The 23,062-nt window shown below is 36.4% G+C and overlaps 2 protein-coding genes across 4 annotated transcripts; both read left to right on the top strand.

Moving 5' to 3' along the window:
* Positions 1-5,931: 5,931 nt before the first annotated feature.
* On the top strand, positions 5,932-11,444 carry LOC113701631 (uncharacterized). 2 transcript variants are annotated; one of them, XM_072058527.1, is made up of 9 exons: positions 5,932-6,126; positions 6,219-7,876; positions 8,016-8,114; positions 8,260-8,325; positions 8,485-8,550; positions 10,003-10,320; positions 10,394-10,463; positions 10,659-10,824; positions 10,912-11,444. In XM_072058527.1, exons 2-9 carry the CDS (start codon positions 7,502-7,504, stop codon positions 10,973-10,975), a joined length of 1,224 nt encoding a protein of 407 aa, XP_071914628.1. In that variant the 5' UTR covers positions 5,932-6,126; positions 6,219-7,501; the 3' UTR covers positions 10,976-11,444. The 2 variants fall into 2 exon arrangements, with proteins under 2 accessions (XP_071914628.1, XP_027078181.1); XM_027222380.2 differs by having other exon boundaries at positions 10,391-10,463.
* A 2,192-nt stretch (positions 11,445-13,636) lies between these two features.
* LOC113701760 (nicotinate phosphoribosyltransferase 1-like) lies at positions 13,637-22,933 on the top strand. Of its 2 annotated transcripts, XM_027222538.2 has the most exons (15): positions 13,638-14,030; positions 14,999-15,146; positions 15,729-15,848; positions 15,999-16,133; positions 16,225-16,286; positions 16,879-16,954; positions 17,664-17,765; positions 18,434-18,550; positions 18,943-19,001; positions 19,748-19,922; positions 20,470-20,604; positions 20,679-20,777; positions 21,457-21,565; positions 22,263-22,375; positions 22,504-22,933. In XM_027222538.2, the coding sequence occupies exons 1-15, from the start codon at positions 13,864-13,866 to the stop codon at positions 22,579-22,581; spliced, it is 1,695 nt and encodes a 564-aa protein (XP_027078339.1). In that variant the 5' UTR covers positions 13,638-13,863; the 3' UTR covers positions 22,582-22,933. The 2 variants fall into 2 exon arrangements, with proteins under 2 accessions (XP_071914834.1, XP_027078339.1); XM_072058733.1 differs by lacking the exon at positions 18,434-18,550 and having other exon boundaries at positions 13,637-14,030.
* The last annotated feature ends 129 nt before the right edge of the window (positions 22,934-23,062 follow it).

Genomic DNA, 23,062 nt, shown 5'->3' with positions numbered 1-23,062 from the left:
TGTTACGCCTGCATCTAAATGAAGATAGAAGTAGTAAGTTTATAGAATTAACGATAAATCTTTTCTTCAGGTAAACATCATTTGGGCTGGTTCCTCCGGAAGATTGAAATAATCAAGCTGACCATTGTTGAGAGTTAGATTAACCTGGACCTGCTAGCTACGGACTAGATTTGAAGTTGGGCTGGCCTACTGCGAACTAATTCTTATTCCATCCGTGGCTAGGTGGCATAGTACCTTAAAGCCCATGATTTGCTGAGTACGATGTGGACCCCACGGTTGTAAGAGCAGTCAAACTCTATTGCTCTACGCTCTCGCTAGTCGCGTGATATGTCTAGCGTTCCCTGTGAAAGTCAGAGCCCACGAGGAAGACGATGGTACATCCAGCAATCAAAGCGTACAATCTACCCAAATAAAATCAGCCGTTGATCTTCTTCCCTATCTTCCTAGAGATCGTCACCATTCAATCTCGATGGACCGTTTCCGCAATAAGCCAAGGCAAAAGTACAAGCGGGACATGACACGTCACCCACCAAACCCACCATCGGAAGTGCACAATTTCTCCAAACTTTCCACCAAAGAACCAATCATATCAACCTGTGAGATCAGAGACGAGACTTGAACCAATCCTACGCCGTCCGATCACAAATAGTGTGGTCCGTGGCCACACATCGCGAGGCACTGGCGGTGTTACACTATCGACACGTCATTTAATTCTTTTACCAAATACTGACGACTTTGGATGGCTGCTGCTTACCGTTGAGGAATTGGCATTAATTTATGACGTTTGATGATGGAGACGTAGATACTCTGATGGTCCCGCCTGTAGGGCAGACTGTAGGGTGGGATTTAAGATCCTGAAACCCAATGGCACACTGCCACGTAGGTATTCTGTCGCAAAAGGCTGCCAAGAAGATACTCATTAAAATAGAACGTACAAATTGTTACCGGAGCATCCACGATGCTATTACATCCACAATGCTATTACACCTTGTGGAGTGTAATCCACATGCCACATCAGTATTCCACCTTCTCCTCTTTTATTACACTTTCACTCACAATGGATTATACTCCATAAGGTGTAATAGCATGGGTCCACAATCAAATCAAATATTTATTTTAATAATGCATAACTCATATCCCATAAATAAATAAAGTAATTTTTAAAAATAATTTTGTTATTTTTAAAAAATAAAGTACTAACTTTCATTAAATTTTTTACATTTTGAATTTTTTATTTTCTAAAAATGATATTATTAATTTTTTAGTTTGAATAATATATCTTTTTCTATCTTTCAAAAATAATATATTGTTTTGTTTTCAAAAATAATTATGCAGGAAATTAAACAAATATTTGATACCTTAAATGTGAAGATATCATAATAATCCATACTTAATTAATAATTCGGAATGTAATTAGTTGAATTCCATAACATAATGGGATTACATTTAATCATGGGTCCCACCTTCTAATCCATGATGCGTGTAATCTCCATGACACGGCTCCAATGGGAGACTGTGTCATGGAGTGGTGTAATGGCCCTCCATTACACCCGCGCTGCTGTTGCTCTAAGGTGACGTTTGATCGGACGGGATAGTGCAGGGTTGGGGTGTTTAAAGTTCCGGAAAATCTTTTTTTTTTAAAAAAAAAACGGCAGATCTCGCCAAAATGAATAGTACTTTTTTTCTTTTAAGTCTATTGAATATTTATACCATTCAATTCTACCGCTCAGGGAAACATAATTGGGCTATATAAGGGGTTAGAGAGAAGATAGAAGGAGAACTTAATTAGGTTATATGAAGTGTTAAGAGTGAAGACAGCACCTCATTTAGAGCGAAGAATGTCTTGGCACACTTTTTGGATATCCTAAAGAGATGTTTTAAATTCCTTCTAGTGATTAACTTGACTAAGGATGCATTTAATTAAACAGAAATTTGAAACCTAAAACCTGAATCAATTGAATTACTGAATTGTTAAGTACTAAATCTAATATATATTTTTAGTATGTATCACATTAAATGATAAGTCAATAATTTATCCCTTATGTTTATGAGCAAGTTATGCTAAGAAAATTCTACATCATTTAATTAATTCATATATTTTATTTTTTTATCATCAAATGCGTGTGTATATATTAAGATCTGAATTCATTAAATTTAAGTATTCAATTGGATTATCAAACAGGCGCTAAAACAAGTTGATTCATCAAAATGAATATCTGATATTGGCAATACTATCTAATCATCATTCTTATTTCAAATTATTGGCTAGATTATTAAATTTTATATATTGACACTATATTGTATATATGGTAATCTACTAATAATTCGTGTTATAAGTCATAATTTACAACTTATGTTGTTATAAATATATTATTGAAAATTAATTTATTTTATTTTTAATTTGATGATGAGACAAAAAAAACAATATTTTAGCTTACTTTTAAAATTAAAAGAATGCCAAATTATCAATTATCTAGCCAAAATCTAATTATGGATATTTGATTTATCAAATTAAAAAGTTTAGACGGCAATAAGATTTTAGTCTTATAAAAAAATAGAAATTGTAATCACATTATAAGTTATGAGGGTGGTAATTGATAGAGATAAAGAAAGGGCACGAACTTCGCTCCATATTAATTTAACAACAAAGATTAGCTCAAATTTTAATGGTTATGTACAACATTTTCGTGTGTAATTAGCAAAACATGTGTGTTGTAACCACTTTACAGTATATATACCAGAGTGATTGTACTGTCTCGGTACAAAATGGTCCAATTCTTTGTTTTTTTTAACACAGAGAGTATTCCAACCTTCGGCCAGATTAATCTTCCTGCGCTTGTGCACCCTGTCTTCCAAGAATACACAAAACAGTAAAAGGAGTTGAACCCCATCACACGGTATTAGGACCTAACTAGGCAACTCCAACACCAGTCGAGCCACTCCCAAGGGGCCAAAATGGTCCAATCCGCTGATCAACAGATGAATCATGCTAGACACGGGAACAACAAAGAATCGTCGCAGTCGAGCAAAAGGCTATAAGGTTTTATCCACCTACTGCACCCTTTGTACGAGCAATTTCCATCGATTGTCAGTAATTCAGTAGTATCACCAGCCGGTCCTAAGAATAAAGTATTGCTAAATTAAATAGTCTAATTAATACTCATTCCATCACTCGTGCTTAGGGGTGTTTCGCGAATACGAACTCGAGTTGAGTTCGAGCTAATTAAGTCGATCTCGAGTTCAAAAACATTAAACTCGTTAGCTCGCGAGCTCAATTATATATATATTTTTTATTTTTTATTTTAATAGTAAAATTACATATATATATCCTTAATATTTTATTATTTGTTAAAAAAATTATTATTTTATTCATTTTTAAAAATAAATAATTATTTTTTATTTTTTAAAAATAAAAATAAAAATAATTATTTTTTAATTTTTTAAGCTCGAGCTCGACTCGAATTTGAGTCGAGCTCGAGCTTGATATTTTGAGTTCGTCGAGTTCGAGCTCGAGTTCGAGTTTCATAAAATTAACTCGAGCTTGGTTCGATTAGCCAAAACTCGATTCGAACTCGACTCGTTTGCACCCCTACAGTCGTGCTGCCAGGTGCCAACTTGACCGAAAACAACTCGTCAACACCTGCTTCTATTCTATGTTGAACAAACTCCAAGTAGCTTAACCAAAAAAATATTTATCCCCCTTAACAAACATTTTCAAGGTCGACCAAACAAAAGTTAATTAGTAAATTTTAGATCTACATTAGAAGTTTGCAATTAAATAGGTCAAGACGAGGTCCAGGAGAAAATGGGGTCCAGATGTTAGGGTCATCCCTAACTAGCTATACTATTTCTTTGGAGCGTAATGACACTTCCCAATATTTTCCTTTTCCAAATGCATCGAGATATTTAAATAGTGCGTTCGAACATGACTTGTCAACAGAAGTAACGAGTCAAATACATATCTCTTCTCTTTTGCTTTTGTCCACTCCAAAATGGTAACAATGAGCTCACGCTACATCTTCTTTGAGGTAAAACTCTGACGACACGTGGACGTTGACTATTGAGTAAGCTTAGAAGTCTTGCGTACCAAATGAAAGATGGACATTGAAATCAAAATGTCGTGAACGCTCTTCAACTTTTCGCCAACCGCCTTTAATATTACGACTATAAGATGAAGCTCCTCGTATCTTAGTTTTACACAAACATGTTTATTTAGTGATCTGCGTTCCATAACGAGTTTGACAGGGAAAGGATACCATCAGCTGTGTTTGTTAATCGCCATAGCATAACAGTTGCAGCGTCATGATAGACATTTTCAATTCTCAAACTATGCGTGCATTTTAGATTAAGAATGACGTGAGGTGATGTTTGGATTGCATTTTTATAGATTTTTTGTAGAAAAAGTACTGTAGCGATTTGATATATGTGAGATAAAAAAATGATTGAAAAATGTGTTTACGGAAAATATTTTGAAAAATTGCTTTCCAAACAAGGAAACAATTCTGTAATTTTGACATAGAAGCGAAAGCATGTTAATAGAAAAAAAAATTAAACGAAGTAATTCCAAAAGGAGAACATCCAAGAGTGATGCATGACCAATCAACTCCTAAAAAAAAAAAAGATTAAAAAAAACCCTAAAATCTTAATGTTGAAAAAGCAATCGACACAAAAAATTATTTGGATAGCAAATTTTTTCAAATAATATTACGCTTACATCATAAACACATTTTTCAACCCACTTTTTTATATTCTCAACTATCTTTTTATCTCACATATATCACGTTACAAAAAATATTACGGTAATTATTCCAAGTAATATTTCAATTAATACTCTATCCAAACAAAGTGTTTATAAAATAGGGACAGAGGTATTAAAAACACATTAGAAAATAATAAAATAGGGAAAACTACTTAAGTAATATAAAACTCCCAAAACAACTAGGATAGAAAAAGAAGCAGAATAATGAAAAAAAAAAAAAAACTACTGAATTCTTGTATTGGCCGCCATAAAGGATCTAACGCAGATTGGTGCACTGAGGACCAAATTTGACACGACAATGAAAAGATTTATACACAAAAAGTTACATGAATAAATTCAAAAATAAAGAATGAAGAGTGATTTACGATCAACCATAAAAGAGGAGGGTTGGATTAAATGGTAAAATAGAAGGAATTTTAAATAAGAGGTCTCGAGTTCAAATTTTCATACTTATTTTAAAAAAATTAATCCTAAAAAAATCAGGATTTAATAAGAATTTCATTATTTTCAGGTATAAACCCAAAATAATTGTGTTAAATTTTGATTAAAATTGTGAAATGCACTCAAAATAAACTCTAGGGAAGTCTATTTATAGGTTACAAGTATTTTAAACCGAAAAGAATGCCTACTTATACGCTGCAACTATACTAAATCGAAAATGAATCGGTTTTCGCGTACAGTTTTGGCAAGACGCGGATTCCCTCCGTAGATCCAAATTAGCAGTAACAAAAAATTTGATCCATAGGCTGCATTTATGGACGAATTTTTGCGGGGATCTTGATCAGACCCATGCTCAGATGGTGACGGTGATCCGCGGATAAGTCCGTGCGGCTTGGAGCCCGTTCGCGGATCAAGGTAAAATGGGCAACGGATCCTCTGTACCATAACCCTGTCTCACACCCTATCCCACCCTTCCTAAACTTGCTAAGTGTCCTTTTATTAACCCAATCCTGAAACAACCCAACTCGAACCATGTTTATTTAATTAACCGATTAATCGGGCTGAGAAGCTTAATCTCTATAACCAAAATCAATTAAAATAAAAACCCAAAAAACAAAATTAGAGATTAAACAAGGCACAAAAAAAAAACCCCACAAGGCCACGAAATCGGTATCCCATCAGATTTCACTCCTCCTCAAAAGCTTCATCACAAAATTCGGGCAGGAGGCCACGATTCTGGTTTCCCATCAGATTGGTATCCTTCTCAAAACCAGAATCGCAACGCAGCAGGGCTGTCCGAGTTCATCATCTTCACCATTCATCTTCAAAAGCTTCATCGCAACGCATCCCTCCAGAGATTAACACTTTTGTGGTCTGAGAACTAAAGCCTTTTCTCCTAAACTAAAGCTAGTCTTCAACGGAGCAAGGTACGTAGGTGAATTTTCCTTCAAATAAGTACTCTTCATATGCAACGAATTGCGTTATTCATGTGGCGCTTCATATGCACTTTGTGATGAAGGTTTTGAGAAGGATACCAATCTGATGGGAAACCAGAATCGTGGCCTGCTGCGTTGAATTGCACTTTGTTGTCCTGCCCGAATTTTGTGATGAAGCTTTTGAGGAGGAGTGAAATCTGATGGGAAACCGATTTCATGGCCTTGTGGGGTTTTTTTTTTGTGCCTTGTTTAATCTCTAATTTTGTTTTTTGGGTTTTTATTTTAATTGATTTTGGTTATAGAGATTAAGCTTCTCAGCCCGATTAATCGGTTAATTAAATAAACATGGTTCGAGTTGGGTTGTTTCAGGATTGGGTTAATAAAAGGACACTTGGCAAGTTTAGGAGGGGTGGGATAGGGTGTGAGACAGAGTTGTGGTACAGAGGATCCGTTGCGGTTTGTATGGTAGAGTATTTCAAAATTAGATAGATGTATACGTAAGAATTTAAACGTGTTTTTAAGTTTTGTTTATATCTTGAATATATAGAGATAGTTTATTTAAATGCAATTGCCGCATAGTTTTTTTTCATATAAATCGGTTGAAGAGGCAGCTGCAACAAAGAAGCTCTCGAGGCTGCATTTTACCCAAACGGAGTTACGTTTCAACAATGAAAAGAAAGGCTGCTGGTTAATGTGAGAACTGAAAATTTGGAATTTGAAGGGACAATTTTGTTATTTTTATAAAATTATTCTAGCATTAAAATCCAAGCTGCATCAAATATTTGCCACAAAAAAAAAAAAAAAAAGAGGAGGAGGACGGTGCTAGACAGCCAGCCCTCTGGATCTGCGAGCAAGCAAGCAGGCAGAATACTACTAGTGTGTCTCACGTGCGGGTGCGGCTTAAAGTTGCTTACACCAGACCTGAACTCCCAACTCCCATTGTCAACTTTCTTTTCACCGCTTTCTAAGGAAAACCGCGCCATACCCTCCCTCCATACTATGGTCAGTCTGGGCCAGTCGTGAAAGACTGTTCACTGTTCGCCGTTGCCGTTTGTTACAGTTCCCAGAACAAAAGTAGACTGGTCAAACCTCAATTCTGCCCTTCTTCTTTCTTCTTCTTCTTCTTCATATTCATTTCCATTCCGACAATTTTAATATACTATTTAAATCCTCTGGACCCCCGCCGCGGAACTTCTCAGTTCTCCACCCTACCCTTTTGCTTTTTCTCAACTTGCATCCAAAGCCTAAAATAATTCTAGCAGTCCTGCGCACTGAAGTAATGCTAACACTTTCAGCTGTTTCAGACAACCCATAACGAAGCTCAAGAACTCAAAACATACTCAAGTCAAACTGATATTTTTGCTTAATGGCGAACTTGTACGATACAGCAAACTGCTCTTCTTCATCCCCAGATGACCCGGACGATTTTTCTCTTTTCTTGCATCAAATTATGCTTCGATCACGTACTTCTTCTTCCACAAGTTTTATGGCTCAGAAGGGTAACGAGGTGCAGTCTTATCCTGGAAATCAAGGTTGTGGGTTGCATTTGGTTTCCGGTACTGAGCGGATCTCTATACCGGAGGCCCCTTCAGCTGGACTGCAGCACTGGTCTTACGGTGGGGGTTTTACTTCTCCGGGGTTGGGGTCTTTTTGCCAGGAGAGTGGAGTGAATGTGTCATCTTCTTCGGTTTCTGTTGCAACGATGGATAATGATCTCAATGACTATGATTGTGAAAGTGAGGTATTGTATTATGAACTCAGATAAACAAGTATTCTGTATTTTCAGTTCCTCATGCAATTTTTGCATGCCCCATATCCAATTACTTTCGAGAGATGCATGTCTATGTTTTGCTTATTTAGCTGATGGAATCATGTTGCAGGGTTTGGAAGTGCTGGAGGAGGCTATGGTTAAGCCAACTGCACCCTACAACGCGTCCAAGAGGAGTAGAGCAGCTGAAGTTCATAACTTATCTGAAAAGGTCGCTCTAAGTTAACTAATTAATATGGTGAACAAATTTCACGTTGATTTCTTTTTTGAAATTTTGATGTACTGTAAGTGTATGTGTGTATTTTGTAATAACGCCTGCATGTCGTTGGTTTTCATGAGTTTGGTATATTGGACAGAGGAGGAGGAGCAGGATAAATGAGAAAATGAAAGCGCTACAAAATCTGATACCCAATTCGAACAAGGTAAATTTGACTTATTCTGTTGCTCAGCAAGTAGAATGATAGTTGATTAATACTGGTAAGATCATCCAGATTCCAGAGGAGCAATTTGGTGGAATTTTAGTTGGTTAAGTTGAATGCTGTTTGGTGTTAATCTATGTTTGTTTTGTGTGTCTGCATTAGACCGATAAGGCTTCAATGCTTGATGAAGCCATTGAGTACCTCAAGCAACTTCAGCTACAAGTACAGGTGCGTTGCCCATTATACTAATTTTCGCAGTATGTGGTTTTCTGTGAGCCTCCAGATTTAGTTTTATTTATGTATTCTTCTTTTTACATCAAACGTTGAAGCAGGCCATGAACTTGAAATACACATTAATCCTGACAGGTTGTGCGGTTTTGAAAAGTACCCTATAGCTGTAGCAATAGTTTCAGTAGCTTTTCCAGCAAGTGCGCGTCTTTCTTCTGTAGGATTACTAGTCAATTGCAACTTTATCAACTAGGATGACTAGTCAATTGAGCTTTGCTATTTCTTCTGCCTTTGCTCGAGTTTTAACTGGCATGTCTTTCTTGTTGATCAAGCATACAGCAACAGCTTTTAGATTCTGAGTTTTTAATCCTTCCTCATGACCTTAGGTGCATGAGGTAGACAATGATTTGATGCCTATAAACGTAAGAAGAAATTCAGCTACATGATTACATAAGGTTAATTTGTCATCCCAAACTCCAATTCGTAGGTCCATGGCTTTGGCGGACCAAAGTCCAACATCCTTCCATTATCACTTTCTCGTCGTGTCCTTCTGATCAAAGGTATCTATGGTGTAGAAAAACTGATGAAGCTTGAAATGCATGTCTGAGTCTCAGAGGAAATAAATTACACCTAGAATGCTTGTTTCTGTAGTGCGTTAACTGTAATTAAGACCACAACAACTTGGCCGCCAAAACTGCACAAGATGGAAAATTTCAAAATAGAAGTACATGTTATAGCTGCTGAGTCTTCAGATCGTGTTGCTGGCCCAGGTTTATTCTACCACTGGATCATTTCTCTGAGCATATGCCCCCAGACATTGGATGACCCTGTTCTTGTGTGCTGCTTATGGACTCAAAAACAAAATAAAGTCCGAAAATCTCAGGATTAGAAATGTACATAACAGCTAATAGCTATTCTGTTCATCCATTTGATTTGAGGTCTTTGCAGTCTAGTTGGGCATTTGTCAAATTGTAAGCATGTGCCTTTTGACTTTATAGTGGTGCTTTCATTTTGTAGAAGAATTTAGCTACTTACGATGAATCTAGCTTTCTGAGAAACAAATTTGTTTTACAATTATTTTCAGGTTTGTTGGTTGTTAGAACTGTGTTAAATTATGTCCTTGACAATTTAAGCCAAAATTAGTTAACTTCAGAGGCTTCTCTCCCTGCCCCCCCCACCTTTTTTCTTATACTTTTTTTCCTTTTTCCCCCCAGTTGCTGTTATGATATTGTCATATCTCTTTGGCATCCTGCAGCTTTCCTTCTTCGACTTGTAGATGTGAAAGGTTATCATTTTCACTTTTAAACTCGAGGTTTCTGTAGAACTTGTTACATTCCATGTGTCTAAGGTGTTTTTATGAGCATTCTTTCCCCAATTAATATTCCTCTTTGCCAGTTGTTTTTGTGTTCATCACTTAATGCTTATTCATCTTGGAAAATTATGCTTCTCCAGTTGTTGACAGTGAGAAATGGTTTAAGCCTATATCCCATGTGTCTTCCTGGAGTGTTGCCATCGAATCAAGTTTCTGAAACAAGAACGGGCTACGAGGGTAACAGATCCTTGGACATGAGCTTGGCGAGTGCACTTCCCCTGAAGCCGGTTACCCCTACTAATATCCTGTTCAATCTACCTGACAATTTTAAGAAAGCTAAGCAGGCATCAGATGTTAATCAATCCAAGCTAAGTGATTCAGAAGATGCATTTGCACCAGCATCAATTATTCATGGTAATCACAGACCAATTCAGTTCCCGCTACCTGGAACTTCTAAGGTAACTCTAGTATATTCTGCTGTTGTGCAATAGAAGTCCTAGTAGTCTGACACTGAACTTTGTTTCTTAGAAGGGAACTTGCATGGGGCAGAAATCACCCAATCAACAAGCAAACCAGGATCTTTCTAGAAGAAAATCAGTAGGTGGGTTGTGACTCACCTGCATGTAAACTCTATACTTGATCAACTGTTTTGGCATATTCTGAATAAGATTTTTGGTACCTTGTCTTGAAGTAAGATTATAGCAATTTCTTTTTTCCAAATAAAAGGGCCCGAAATTAGCAACTGGAGTGCAGATGCACTTGCTTTATCCTGCTCTAATCTAATGCGCATGAACAGCGAAGCATATAGGAGCTGAAGCAACAGGATCAGCTGCTCTCAATGCACTACCATCTGGTTTGGAGCAAAATATTCTGGAAGCATGGGTCCTTGGAAGGGATCAATCGGGAGGAAGGCTGCTTAAAAATATGGAGTGCAAAAATCTTCTTTTGTCACAAGTAGATGGGTAATTTCAGTCAAGAGAGGCGTTTCTTTAATCCATCAGTTGTACTCGGTAACTCTAATCTTCGATTTTATCCTTTTCTTTAACCAGCACACAGACCGGACCGAGTCCATTGGTTGACGATAGTATCAAAGCAGAAAGATGCGACTTTTGAGAATCTCAAAAACGGGGAATCAGCGACTCCTGTGGCATTTGGTAACACCAGAACACTCTCGCGACAATTACATCTGCTCGTGTGATGCCTGGGAGTACGAGTTTTACTGACTCGAGGATTAGCTGATTTACTGTTGTTTATGTTAGAATTGGACGTCTACAAGTGAACTCTAGATTCTCTACTGTTGCAGAAAGCGTATGGCTGCTCACTATGTCTAATCTAATAGTACCATTTCTTGGCGCTTACGAAGCTATTGCGATCACACAATCTGTTGAATTGGATAAGCTTGGTGGTCTTTATACATTCATTCTGCAGCTAGAATGTAATCCTTCGTCTGTTGGAGAAAATATGAACAGCGTAATCAGTTTTCACGTGTGTTTCAGGGAGGATCGAAGTCACTAGTTTAGGACTGATGAATGTATTACGCAATCCACCAACTCCACAGGGACACAGCCCCTATTTTGCTTTAGTCTCCCTGTCTCATGAAAATTGTTCGCCTTTTGCTATGAGAACTCGTTAGCGTCTTAGCAACGCCAAGCTTCAAGTCTTAGGGTTGATGGTATACTCCTTCCTCACTGGGATGATGGGGTATTGGATTCCAATTTGGCTAATCAAAACAAGGAAACAAATGTTCTATAAATGTTCTATCTCAGTAATATATTCGGTGGAACTGTTCTTGATGTCAGGACTGACCGGCAGTGCATAAAAATTTAGACGAAACGAAGGATGCTTTCCAGCTTTGAGTGTTGGACACGGCTCCAGGACACCAAGAAAAGATTAAACGCGTTAGTCTTGGGTTCTAATAAGCACAGGAAAATTTGTACAGTGTCTAGTTTCCAATAAGCACTTGATTGAAAGAGAAAGAGGGAAAAAAAGAAAAAAACAAGAGGCTGACAGGATAAGAGAGCATGTAACATTTGCAAACTTGTTGCAGGATTTTTGCGTTTCGACTTTCAAATTCAACTTGATTACGGAAGACAACCAAACGTTGGCGTTTGCTTAAGGGGCGGGCATTGTTGAACACGACATCTTCTCCAGCTGTGGTTTACTACATTTCCTTGTCGCTTCAGAAAGTCCAACGAAAGTTTGATTCTTCAGATTGTCATGTCAAACTTAGGACCAAAAAGGCCCTACAAACAAACATTAAAGAGGAAAATTAGGCACTAGTTGCTTATATGCACTTAGGCCCCGTTTGGATTGTGATTTTTCTCAGAAAAATTGTTACGTTTTCCGTGAACACATTTTTCTATCACCTTTTTACCTCACATATATCAAATCGTTACAGTAATTTTTCTATAAAAAATCCAGAAAAATGCAATCCAAATCCGAACCAAGTTTAGTATCGTTATTACATTGCTTTAGTAAAATGCCCTTGTTTGGATATCTCATTTTTTCAAATAATATTTCGTTTGGATCATAAATACATTTTTTAACCGATTTTTTTTTTATATTTTCAATCACCTTTTATCCTGTATATATTACATTATAAAAAGTGTTACAGTAATTATTCCAAATAATATTTCAAATAACACTCTATCCAAATGTTTATCCATATTCTAGTGTGTTAAGAGGCGTTCCAATTTTTCTAAAACTAAGCGGATGACTAAGCCACGTATCTTCGTTGTCACGTCAAGAATTATTCATAAGATTACCATTCCATCTTTAGATATATAGCTCAATATTATAAATGACTAAGTCCTTTATTCTATAACCCCAGACGTGCAGCTCAACATAGGAGTAATTTCTACAAATCTAACCAACTGCTGTCTAGATTTCCTTGTATTTTGACCAACTAATCGATCATACTAGTTGATTGGCTATGCTTTTAGTTTAGAACGCTAACTTGCAAGAGAAAACACCGAAAAGACATTTGTCACATTTAGATTCACAAACTATTGATATTAATCGGAAATCTTGTCTGATTCAACTCTCTATTCTCATTCTTCTTTGTATGATTTAAATTCTCTCTTTAAATTTTTTTTAAAAAAATCAAAAAAATAATTTTGAGTTTAATACTAATCGTAAACAATAACTTAAATCGAAAATAGCAAGTTCTCATATCTGTCGGAATTTTGACGGTTCATTGTATTCTAATATAACTAAACTGCTTTGTTTAATCTTCTAACCTATTAATTTCTATTTCATACCCATATATTTTAGATTGTTTGATTATATTCTAATATAACTATAATTAACTATGTGTGTTTGGATAGTAATTATTTAAGATAATTTTGCGAAAAATATATTGTAACACTTTTTTTATTTGATGTATATGAATGATACAATTCATGATACACATCAATGATATAAATAAATTAGTGTATGTAAATAAGGTATAATAATTTACGATCCAAACACGGTCGAAATCATCGTACTTCATTACGTCCAGATACGAAGTTTCTTATTAGTTGTCAAGCGTGCCGCCCGGGTCCAAGAGGAGCAGAAGTTTAAGCGGGATCTACAGTGCACTGTTGGCTCAAGTTTTTGTCAGCATATTTATATATTTTATATTTGACAACCGCCACGACCCCGCAGCCTTTTTCCCTCCCGGTCGAGCTCACTAATTCGCGGTCTCGGGTCACGGTCGGTTGCTCTTTTTCCTGTCCCGTTTTCGTTTAATTTATATAATATCCAGACAAATAAATACTCCAACATTAAATGAAGGAGGGAGTGGTAGTATATATATACGCAGCTGACATAGTCATTTTGTCGTCCTCTGTCACCCCTTCCCTTCGTTTTTAACGGTTTCAACAGCCTCACGGTTCTTTCTATCCCCTCTTCATCGTCTTCTAACCTTGTTCTCCAAGCTTCTCCATTCTCTCGTCTCTCCTTCCCGCAAAAAATATATATATACAAAGCCGAATAGATTTGAGAACGAAACCCTAGAGATGGAAGCAGCCGTAGCGAACGGTCCGAAAAAGGTTGATGATAAACGGAACGGGGGTGTGATTGATGGACCGACTAATCCAATGGTGACGCCTTTGCTTACTGATCTCTATCAGTTCACTATGGCCTATGCATACTGGAAAGCTGGCAAGCACGACGAACGAGCCGTGTGAGACTTTTGTTGCCTTTTTTTTTTTTATAGAAAAAAATTCATCTAAACTCATTAGTTTCGGTTCTTTCGTTAAAACTTGCTGCAATAACTCCTTTCCAATATTTCCTTCTGCTTTTAATTAATCATCTGCTTCGTTAATGCATTTTCTCGACTCGTTAGGTTTTTTCACGGCTAACAAAATATGTAAATAATTAATTATCTCCTTCGTTAATGCGTTTTCTCGACTCGTTGGGTTTCTTCACGGCTAACAAATATGTAAATTAGGTGTTCGTGGTGGTCAATTAATTCGTAGGGTTGATGCCTTTTGATATATCTGAAGTGAGTTACCTCCAACTTGTTGTTTAGAAGTAATTAGAAATTTTGTTATTTTTTTGAGAAACAAATATCTTGTTGTTTGTGCATTAGATAATTAGATAATGTTATAAGTGAAGGTTATTAGTTTATTCATGGCTGTTTAATTTGGAAAATTTTCTTCTGATAAATTGCAAATTTATTGTCAATTAAGTGTGCTGCAAAGTTCACTCGTTTTTTTTTTACTACGCTGTTTCCGGAATCTAGATCAATTTATTGACTATCTAACTGACAGATACATGATTGTGCATTTTGTTCCAGAATAATTTGCTGTGGGTTTAAGCCAGTTCTTTTCTGCTTTTGCTTCAAATTACATAGCTGTGGATGCATGCGAACTTCAAGAGACTGAAATTTATATGTTAAGCCTGGTCAATTCTTCCTAGTTTTGAAGCAGATCTTGAAAGAAAACATGTCATCTCAGAATTTGAGATTTTGGTTATATTTTATAATTCTTGTCCCATCATTTGTGTACTATTCGAATTTCTGCAGTTCAGCGTAGTTGCATCTCAACTTGACAAATCAACTCTTGCTTTTTCTCTAATGTATTACTGAATTTCTAAGTTCTAACCAATTTGTCTTTCATAGCTTAGATTCTGTTCTTGAAAATGTTTCAGGTTTGACTTGTATTTCCGGAAGAACCCCTTTGGTGGTGAATATACAATATTTGCTGGTTTAGAAGATTGCATAAGATTTGTTGCTCATTTTAATTTTACAGAGGATGAGATAGCTTTTGTGCGGGCAACATTACCTCCATCATGCGAGGTAAAATTACTCAATGCTTGTACCGTGAGAATTACTGCTTGTAGAGTAAGGATTTATGACTACCTGGAGATCATGGAAAAGAGTCTCTCTCAAGGTTTAAGTGTTTGAAACAATTTCAAAGCAATGTTGGCAAAGAAATTGAGGGCTTGCTTCACCCTCCCCCTTCTCCAGGGATGCATGGCATTCACTACCTTGAGTTGCCTCAATGGCTCCTCTCGAATCAGCTGCTGCCTGTGCATACAATCTGGAGGGGAAAAGAAAAACTCTCAATATTCTCAGGATATCTAGTTTAATATGCAACTGGTTCCTATATATGCATACCTGCAGTTTGAAGAAGCACGATTGAACTCGGCGTGAGTTTGAAAATCGAATAATGGTTAATGTAGGTAATGATAGAAGTACCAAAGTGTCATTGAGATAAGAATTTTAAAAGTGTGATCTACATAAAAGTTTTTAAAAGTGTCATTGGATCATATAATCATGCATTTTATGCACTAAAGAGGAACTTAAGGATATTGGTAAATGTTTCATTTTCATCTATGATTTGACTTGCCAAGTGCTTTGTCCTTGAATAATATGCAGGATAGTTTCTTTGATTACCTCCGAGGACTTGATTGTTCAGATATTGAAATATATTCTATCTCTGAAGGATCCGTAGTCTTCCCTAAAGTTCCTTTGTTGAGGGTTGAAGGACCAGTTGCGGTAAGTAGTTGAACTAAGTATGGTCAAGATCATATTGTTAAAGCATCTTCTCTGGATAAATGTTTTCAAAGTGTGCAATGATGGTTATTTTTCTTGAAATGTGTCCCACTATTATGAATGCGTCCTGAGTGGTTCTAATTGTTCTTAAAGGTGGTCCAGCTGCTCGAAACTCCATTTGTGAATCTTATTAACTATGCATCGTTGGTTGCTACTAATGCTGCCAGGCATCGTTTTGTTGCTGGAAAATCTAAACTGCTTCTTGAATTTGGACTCAGAAGGGCACAGGTTGGTTTCCCTCTCTCTCTCTCTCTCTCTAAAATTTATCCTCTGTAGAATTTTTGGTAGTTATTTATTGTAAAAATTGCTTTATAATTAGGGCCCTGATGGTGGCATATCAGCATCCAAATATTGCTACATGGGAGGATTTGACGCAACAAGGTGATTGCTATTGATATAGTTTTTCAGTTCAGACAAGGTGGTCTGATGCTTCTCTTGAACAGTTTTTGCTGTTTTTCCTGGTTATGAACACAATCTAGACTTGGAGTTTTGTCATTCAATTGTTGAAATGACCAGATTTAATGGAAGCATCTCTAGTTAAAGTAATTCAACATGCCTTTTTGGTTGGTCAAATGCATAAAGTAGAGACAGCTTTTTTGGTTCTAAGATGATTTCAATCTCTCTCACTAATTTTGCCAATGTTTTGTTTCAAAAATAAAAAAAAAAAAGAGAAAATCATAAGTGGTTTATATGACTTACGGATGATGTGGCTATTACCAAAGCCTTCCCCCCTCCCCTCTGCCCCCCCCAAACCCAAACCAACAAAAAAAGGAAAATATGGACAAACTGCAGACAAATCAGAAAACAAGATGCAGAGTTCTCTAATCCCCCTACCACCTCCCCGCTCTTAAAACCCCTCCCCTCTCTTGCTAGAAAAGAATATAAAAAAAAAATGCAGAGTTCTTTGTATGTGGACCTGTTTTCTTGTGTTTAATGAATAAGCTCATATTTTTTTGGTATTATGTCATAACAGCAATGTAGCAGCTGGTAGATTGTTTGGGATCCCACTTCGTGGAACTCATTCTCATGCTTTTGTTAGCTCATTTTTGGTAGGTGAACTTTCCTTTTCTGTAAAGATTTCATTGCTATCTTGTTTTCAAATGTCAGTGACTGCTTGCATGTGTAGTCATTTATCCATAAGCTTGAGATTTGGAAGGACTGTATTAAGCAATGCCTTAGAACTATTATAAACTTAGTGCTACAGTACTTGTTTGTACATGTTTTGAAGGATTTTGATAGGGACATTGCATCTCCATGTTGTATGATGAACTTTAGAATTGTTACATCTATGTGTAACTTGGGACATCCATTTTGGTAACCATGAACGTCCAAAATAAGTTTCGTGGATGCTGGGGCTTGCATGTCATTGGGCAAGGTGAGAATGCAACCTAAACTTAATGGTTATGTAGCATATTTTTGATGTGTTGAAATACAGCACAAACTTTGTAACATATGATGGATGCGTCCTACTTGGAAGTTTTATACTACTAGGATTAGTGAAGTTATTAAAATAATGTGTTTTCTTGGTAACTAGTCAGTTTTTTCTTATCTTCCATGGCCATTTCAGTCTGTTTGGTTTTCCTTGCACATTCTTAAGTGGATAATTTATATCAATATCATAGTACTAGAAAAAAAAAGAAGAAAGATCATTGTGCTATTAATGATTGTTCCATGTCAATCTGGTTATGTAGTTGAATTTTAGGTATCTCTATCTTACTTGCAAATTCATCCTTATTTTATTGACCTTGAAATTTGCAGAGTCCTGATGAAATATTAGAGAAGTCACTCTGTAGCTGTGATGGTTCAACTGTTTGTGAGGATTTCGTTAGTTGGGTGCAGACATGGTTGAGCAAATTAAAGGTGTCATGTGGTTCACTGAAACGCTTCTAAGTGTTTTACTCTTCTTTATAAGTACTCTAGTTTTCTATCAGTTTGCTCTTAATTTAACGTTTACTTTTAACAAGGATAACTATGCATCAGAATACGGTTGTTTGAGCCATCCATATTGAACTATTGAATAATCTGCTATGTGTTTTGTCTAGATCTTTTTCATACTGATTATTTTTGTTTGCACGGATCTGTAGACTGCCATACTTCTCAACTTCTAGCAAAATCCCAGGCAGGCCATGGGACATCTGATAGGCATCACACACAGCAATGCAATTTTTCATATTCAGTAATATTGAATATTAATTGCTGCAATTAGTTGAGTACAAAAAGTAAGGAAATCCATCCCATCATGTATCAGATTTTTACTTTATTTGGTAGAACTCTGTATGACATTTGTATGGGAAGAATACAATCCAGCAATTTCTTGTGTTTTAATGTATAGTGGAGTGAGTTTTGTTAATTTCAAATGCACAAATTTATGTTACAACTGTAAACTCTTTTTGTTAGTTCATGGTTTCACCTTTAGGCGCCCCCTTGTTTAAATGCTAATGGAGACCAATGAATTGCAGAACTGCATTGTCGAAGACAATTTTATGTTGGATCTATGTATACTGATTCTGCTCATATTCTTTTTTCAGCGGTCAAAACTATTAGCTGGTATTTTTGGTGAAACCAATCAAAGTGAACTAGCTGCATTCATGTCATATGCTTTGGCATTTCCCAACAACTTTCTGGCCTTAGTTGACACATATGATGTAAGTGGCATTTTTTAGTTTCTTCTTGCTATCTCTCTCTCTCTCTCTTTCTCTCAGTGCACAGAGTTGCTCATCGTGGGTCGTGCCATTTCTTATGTATGCATAATCTACTGTATTTTTCAAACCTGATATTTTGGGTCTAACTTCTACGCTTCTTGTTGCATGTGTTCTAGTTTACATATATGCATAACTCTGATTTTTCTAGGAATATATTTCACTAGTCCTAGGGCCGGTTATTGAGCACAGTTTGGATTACTTAAAGCTATTATACTGCAAATTTATGGGCTTCTAAGGTGCTATAGTTTGTGGATTATTTGTCTAGCTTCAAATCAGTGGTCTCTTATCTATTCATTTTTTTTTAAATTTCTAATCAGTATATCCATGTTTTTCAGGTAGTCAGAAGTGGCATTCCCAATTTTTGTGCAGTTGCTCTGGCCCTAAATGATCTGGGGTACGTCCTAAAGGGTTATTAACACTGTCCTCTTATGATGAGAACTGCTGTTTATTTTAAGAATGGCGTGGAATTTTGGGAACAACCATGATTGGACCAGTTTATTTTGCGGTTGCTAGGGATGAAATATTTATTTTACAATATTGTGAGGCCAAGCTTCTAATTCTGTATTTAAACTAAATGAGAAATGCTCTTATGAAATATATATGCAATGGTGAAACAAAAGTTCACAAGGTTTACTCTATGGTTCTGTGGCCAGTGAAGATAACGTAAATGCTCTTATGGAAAATACATAGCTGAGGGTATCCAATGGATGATGAGGTCAAAGGGATGTCTCGGCTTAATTCTAACTTTTCCTGGGTAGACATGCTTTCTTTTCATTTTAATTAGTTGCATTTGTACAAGAGGTACAAGGAATTGGGTAATTTGATCTTTGATTTGTATCTGATGTAATTCAGGAAGTTATTTTGTATCAAATAGGTTGCCCTACTAAATAAATAAAACAAACTATAAAATACCATAGTAGAATAAAATTACAAGAAACTGGATTTATGTGCTGAACAATATAAGCTAATTCACTATCGAAACCTTCAATTATCCAAAGAATAACATTTGCAAGCTTAGCTGAAGTGTTGATTTGTTGATTTTACTTGATAGATCCACTTTGCATTGGGTTTTTCTGCCAGGACTTCGTTATATTTTATGGTGATATTATGTTCTTGGTTTACTAAAATGATATTTTGCAGGTATAAGGCACAAGGGATTAGATTAGACTCCGGTGATCTTGCATACCTGTCGTGTGAGGCTAGAAAGTTCTTTCATTCTATTGAAACGGAATTTGGAGTCCCTGATTTTGGAAGGACGAGCATCACAGCCAGTAATGATCTCAATGAGGAAACATTAGATGATTTGAACAAGCAGGTGAGTTCTTTAGAAATTAGATGTTTATGATGTATTCATGGAACTCCTGGTCATGTTTTGGTTAACTCAACACATCAGCTTTAATTTTCTCTCTGCCTTCTGATCAATATTGCATTGTCTTGTGGAATGCATTAGAATGACACTCTGGTGCTAAGCTGGTTTTCCATCTGATTATAGATATGTGGAAGAGTATCTTTGGCTTGTTTACCCCCATTAAAAGGGGCCAACTGCTGGCCTTGTAGAGGTGGCAATATGTGATTAAATACATAATTTATTTGTCTTTGTTTGTTGTGTATGAGGATTAGGTTTGAAATCAATTTTGGCCTGTAATGAGAAAATTTGCAGTTATGCGAATGCATGATGTGCAGTTTTACAACCAAATTATTCTGTTACCATATTATGCGATGTGCATTTATGATGGAAGATGAAAATCAATTGATTGTCAGTTGAGTCCTATGTGACTTCTCTGGTCTCAGTTACCAAGAGCACTGAGTTTTATTTCATTTAAGGAAAATTTGGTTGCATTAATTGATTTTTTCTTGCACAGGGTCATGAGGTTGATGCTTTTGGAATTGGAACTCATTTGGTTACATGCTATGCTCAACCTGCCCTAGGTGTTGTCTTCAAGCTTGTTGAAATAAATAACCAGCCCCGTATTAAACTTTCTGAAGATGTTTCAAAGGTTGATCTGGTTGTTTCCTAGTTTTTTGGGTATTTTTGTTCTACACTTTGGAAGCTTATGAATTTTGGCTTTAGGTCTCTATTCCGTGTAAAAAACGGTGTTACAGATTGTATGGGAAAGAAGGTTATCCTCTTGTAGATATAATGACTGGGGAAAATGAGCCGTCTCCAAAGGTATGTATGTATTTAAGGACTTCTTTTTGGTGCTTCTTTTGGATGTTCTAACATATTACTAACAGATAGTCCTTCATAAGCTTTCTTGCATATTAGTTTCCTCTACTTATCTGCTATGTTGTTTATCTAGTTACACAAGACTAGGCCCTCCCCCCTTATTGATGTAACCTAGTTGTTCGTCCTGTTATCGACTGTTTAAGCAAATATAGTTGTTTTTTATTGGTTTTAGAGAGAGAATTATAATCTGATGATAACTTTATTAGTTTCTGATTAAGACAAAGCGAACTGACTTTCGCTATATACATGGTCATCTAGGCTTCTATATCGAATCAAGTGATTAACTAGGTCTTGGTATAGATTTTATCTTGAACTTGCAAGTCGTAACGGGCAACTTAAATCATTCAGTGTATTGCATTTCTTCCCAGGGATTAAGATTTTTTCTGGCTGTATTGAATTAGAAGTAAATGAAGAGGCTGGCTTTTATCAGAGTTATGGTGTCAACCTTAGTCCAATAAAAAAGTTTGTTTATGGAGAAAGGATAATAGAGACACAAGCCAATATATGGAAATAAGCAATGGATTTATCCTGTGCGTGTTCATGCTGCCTGTGGATTGCTGAATTCCTTGTGTATGACAGTACTCTTTGATCTTTTATGCTGATTTACTGATGCCATTCTCAGGTAGGTGAGCGGATTTTGTGTCGCCATCCATTTAATGAGTCAAAACGAGCATATGTGGTTCCGCAGAAGGTTGAGGAACTTCTAAAGTGCTATTGGTCGGGTAGTTCAGGTGAATTGTGATCTCTTAGTTTGCAAAATCTGAATTTCCGGTCATGGTTGAGTGCATATCTTAGTAACTGCAATCTGTGAGAGATCAGGAAAAGTATGTGAATGCATGAGTATCTATTTTTTGCTCTTCCTTTGGGGGGGTGGCATAAAGTCATTTGTGCATCGTACTTTTTCCAAGTAATGGTTAGTTATATCATGGCTTTGGTTTTGGTAGATTTAGTGCACTACCTGCATTAAGTGGGTGACAGATTGCAGAAGCCTAACTAGAATTGAATATTTAGGAATGAAGCCCAATTAGCAGTTAACTGGTTATATTCAATTGCATGTAACCTGGCTATCACGTGCTCAAACTTGTGTATTTTCGGGAAAGTGGAATGTACGTAGCCTCTGTTCTCTCATGCTTGGGGGACTACAAGGTATTTGGAAGCTTTAGGCGTATGGCTACCTGTTTTGGATTTTATAAAATGAGAGCACGTCATAATAAATTTTCATATCCCGGTTAATAAGGATAAAGAGCACATAGAATGGAAATGAGAGGATATTTAAAGCACCATTTATTCCTTTCTGAATATTATCCTTCGATTTGCTGTTGTCGAGCTACTTTTGACTATAGTCATAGTCTGTTCGAATGCTCCCTTGGATAATTTAATTATATGTGAAACTTATTCGCTATTTTCATGGATTTGCAATTCCTGTAGATAGAAGAAGAGAGGAGTTACCACCCATCAAAGAGATAAGGGACCGCTGTATTGACCAACTGGACCGGATGCGTCCTGATCACATGAGAAGGTTGAACCCAACACCTTACAAGGTATCATATAAAGCTATATTTACACCCTGACAGACTATGTTTATTTATTATCATATGGGCTTTTGTGATTGGTAAAAATGAAATTTGATAATCTAATATTATTATCGTTAATGATATTTACTTGGCAGGTTAGTGTAAGTGCAAAGTTATATGACTTCATTCATTTTCTCTGGCTCAATGAAGCACCCGTTGGAGAATTGCAATGAGAGCCAAACCTTGCCACCCTTATAGGCTGTTCGGTTCCCCAACCGTGTATCAGAGATTTTTACGTGGTTAATTGCAAGGCACCTGTTGGTTTTAGGATTTAACACGCATACACCCTCCCCCTCTGTACCCAGCTTCACATGGTAGTTCAATTTGATCACTTGTAATTTGTACAAAACATTTATAGGTAACATATACAAGGTTAATTGGGAAAACAAAATTGGGAGTGGTAAATGTACCAGGCAGACAAGCTAGATATGCATTCTTAGCAAGCTTGATGCCGTTAGCCCTTGTTAAAATCAGCAACTTTTGATTTGCTAATACTGTGTTATCATCTGAGAAAGATTTTCCCGATATCTTTCCAAAGACATTGCAGCAAAAAGCATCAAGATCCTCTTCTTTTTTTTTTCCTGCCAATCGGCAAACAAAGTATTATAGTCCTACTTGGCTGTCTTGGGACATCGTTGCCCGACTGCTCCACTG

This window comes from Coffea arabica, chromosome 7e (assembly GCF_036785885.1).
Source record: "Coffea arabica cultivar ET-39 chromosome 7e, Coffea Arabica ET-39 HiFi, whole genome shotgun sequence".
NCBI lineage: Eukaryota > Viridiplantae > Streptophyta > Magnoliopsida > Gentianales > Rubiaceae > Coffea > Coffea arabica.
This window is presented reverse-complemented; position numbering and strand designations above follow the sequence as displayed.